The 3,543-nt window shown below is 42.2% G+C and overlaps 1 protein-coding gene across 1 annotated transcript; it reads right to left on the reverse strand.

Moving 5' to 3' along the window:
- Nucleotides 1–1,324: 1,324 nt before the first annotated feature.
- LOC141039184 (uncharacterized) lies at nucleotides 1,325–2,925 on the reverse strand. Its single transcript, XM_073506501.1, has 3 exons — nucleotides 2,579–2,925; nucleotides 1,594–1,877; nucleotides 1,325–1,377 (listed from the first exon to the last, which is right to left on the reverse strand). The coding sequence occupies exons 1-3, from the start codon at nucleotides 2,923–2,925 to the stop codon at nucleotides 1,325–1,327; spliced, it is 684 nt and encodes a 227-aa protein (XP_073362602.1).
- Nucleotides 2,926–3,543: the final 618 nt, after the last annotated feature.

The following is a 3,543-nucleotide window of genomic DNA, read 5'->3' on the forward strand; positions in this document are numbered from 1 at the left end:
TTCAGATGATGATGAGAACCCACTTGATGAAGCACCCTATGCCCAAAGACTGAGGCTGAGCGGCGAGGAAACGTGCAACCTCTGGGACATGCTTCCGCTACGTGAAGACTACGTCGGGATGCCATTCGTGACCCGCCTCACAAGGACGAATGTTAAACAACATCTCATGGTATGTTAGTTACTGTGGTAATTACGTGATATGCATGCTTAATTAGTGTAGTAGTTGATATGATATGCATGGTGTAGTACTGTGATGATATTCCATGTGTAGAATTCATTTAGTGCAGAATTTTTTATGGTATGCAAGTGTTGTAGTAATGCGATATATGCTTATGTAGTGTAGTAATATGCGATGATAAGGTTAGTCTACGTAGTAATCTAATGGTATGCTTAATTACTATAGTAATTTGATGATTAGCGTCTAGTGTAGTGATGTGATGATATATATGCTCAGTGTTGAATCCAATGATATATGTGTCTTCAACTGTTTTCAGAAATTACCTAAGAGGTTATCTGTTAGCTGTGGCATCGAGCCGCATGAAGAAGGCATGGCTGCTAGACTACGCCTTACCAGAACGGGCTCCATCACCACCTGTGCCTATGCAGTGGACACGGACGGTCGCACTGTCTTCAACCGGGCGGGGTGGAAGAAGTTCCTTCATGGCAAGAATCTTCGGGTAGGTCAGGGCATCCTACTCGCTGTTGTGAACACCCGTCGCCGTGACTTGAGGATGATGATCACCATCAACCTCATTTAGAACTGGCTGGGCCATGTTTCGATCTGAAATGAACTTGGTATGTTAGCTCTTGTTTCCGAGTACTTGCCGTGTATTACCGTACCTATCTATATATATCTAGGTTCAGTAAATGGGCCATGTATCACTGGGAAATGAACTTGTTATGTTTGGGGCTTGTTTTGCTTTTGCCCCAGCGGTTATTTGAGACTTCCTTGAACTTGAATCTGTCTTGACTTGTTGTTGGATGCTTGGTGCTGTTTCTTTATAGTATATAGCTGGGGGGGTTGGGGGACCCTTTTTCGTAGGTTCGGTTAATGGAGTTTAGTTCTAATTGTAGTAATTGTTTTCTTTTCCATACAATTCTGAACCAAAACTACACATGGCACAACCTTCTGTGATTAGTTCCATTCATAACTAATACTCCCTCTGTAAACTAATATAAGAGTGTTTAGATTACCAAAATAGTGATCTAAACGCTCTTATATTAGTTTACGGAGGGAGTATTGAAGAGCAGCCACAGAGTTCCATTCACAATTAACTTGAATTTTTGTTTTGATGGATAAAAAATAGGAAGCTAGCAAACTTATTTAACGAGATAAGCAAACTATGTACTTGATGACATAAGCAAACTTGTTCAACCCTGACAAACAGGACATAAACAAACTGGTTCAACTCTGACACACATGACGTAAAGAAGCTGGTTTAACCCAAGAAAAGCAAACTACAAATTTCAAACAACAAATAAAGGACAAGCACAAGCGCAAGCAACACGAAGGCATACTTTGATGTCTCCACATCCCGCATAGTGGCAGTGGTAGTAGGGGTCCGCTTCCTGCTCTTTTGAAATTTTCCAGACCTCTTTTGATGTTGTCGATTATCTTACATGACTTGTAGGTGGCATACGCATCTATTGCTGCGTACTCGATGAGGTAATCTGGCAGTGGGCTGTCCCCCCACAGTTTATGGTCTGCCTTCCTGTCGATCTTCTTCTTCATCTTGCTGTAGAATGGGTGGATGACACTGGCTGCAACATCAACCAAGGAGTCGTACGGTTTTCCGTTGTATGGAACTCTCCAGTTGCGCTGAATGTCGATGTGCTTGTTGGGGTTTATCTCCAAACCAGACAACTTCAGTTTGTCCCTGTCATTTTTAATGTTGAAACCGGCAAAGGTGAACAACTTCTCCTCCTGTAGGAGATCGTTGAGGCGCTTTGGCCTGCTAGGGGAGAGACAAGTGATGAATACATGGAGTGCTAGTGTTTATTTTTCAAGATTTAATCTTCTGTTTTTTACGTTTTACAAGTGAATAATACATGGAGTATACGCTTATACAGTATAAGTCATGGATGAATGTAGTTCAGAAACTAGTACACAAAGTTCTGAAATTAAAATCAAGTACACCATGTTATTTTTCTTTTCGGAATATATAGTTTAGTCAATGATCTATTTGCTTTCTTAGTGCCAGTTTAGTTTTATTTTTTTGAATAAAATAACTTATATATCTGCTTCACCAAGTTCTTAAGTTTTTTTGGTGGTGAAAATAACACCAGACCAAGTTCAGAAACTACTTCACTACATCAAGTTCAGAAACTACACTAATGAATCAAGATGAGAAACTACACTGGTACATCAAGCTCACAAATTAATCTTGTGCAACAATTTTAGATACTAATGAAGTGCATCAGGTTCAAAATATATTCTAGTGCATCTAATTTGAGGAACTGCACTAGTGCATCCATTTTCACAAACTACACTAGTACATCTAGTATGAAACTAGTCTAATGAAATTTCGAGGGAGCGGTATTGATGAATGAAAGAGGGTGAATGAGTAGGATTTTTCACCATTTTGTGGCCTCAACGATGTGGTACACGAGGAAGAGACCCTCCACGATGATCTGCAGAACTGCTGCCATCTGCGGAGGTTCATCATCTTTGGTAAACTCCACATCAACGCCGATGATGTGGGGGTACGAGCCGCAGGCGCTCCTCCTGATCCTAAAGATCATCTCGTTGGCCTTCTCTGGTTCGCTGGTACAGACAACCTCCAGCGTCTCCTTGCCGTGGACCTCAACCCCTTTGAGGGTTACGGTGTACTTGCGCTTCTGACCGGGAACGTGAACGATGTCGAGGTTGCCGCTCTGGTCGGACGTCTGGCCACAATGATGCTTGGCAGACGCTTCCTCCGCCATTGCCCTCCTCCTGCGACTACGGGCTTCGAAGAGAGATGTTTGTGGGTTGTTTGCAGAAGAGATGGAAGTGGCAATGGAGGTTCTCAGAATGAGGCAATGATGTAGTCGATTTGGGGATTTTTCACGCCTGGGATGGGGACGTGGGGGAGGCGGTTCGTCTAGGACGTGGGGGTAGTGGTGGTGGGGCGCAGTTGCAGTCCGTCGTGGCAACCGCGCTCTGTGCACTGCTGGGTGCGCGTGCGTCTGAGTTTAGTCCCACCATGGGCCTGCATCCTGGCCCATATCACTTTGTTTGTAGTCGTATCTGGGCTGTGGTATGTGAAATATCATGTTAGGTAGGTGGGCTTTTTTTCTATAAAATCTTTTTTTGCCTATGTGACATGTTGACTTGTACTAAAATAACACTTCCTTTTTTTAGGTACACGTGTCTTATGTGACAAGTTTAAGTTTGATAACAATGAAAAACATGTAAAACCTTGCCACATTGCCTTCCTTGGACATGTGTAAAAAGTTTAAGTTTGAAAAGAATTGAAAAACATGTAAAACCTTGCATCATTGAATTTTAATTATAAAATAAATTTGAAATATTGCAGTGAAATTGTAGACCATCTCCAAATC

The sequence above is a fragment of the Aegilops tauschii genome, chromosome 1 (genome assembly GCF_002575655.3).
Source record: "Aegilops tauschii subsp. strangulata cultivar AL8/78 chromosome 1, Aet v6.0, whole genome shotgun sequence".
Lineage (NCBI taxonomy): Eukaryota > Viridiplantae > Streptophyta > Magnoliopsida > Poales > Poaceae > Aegilops > Aegilops tauschii.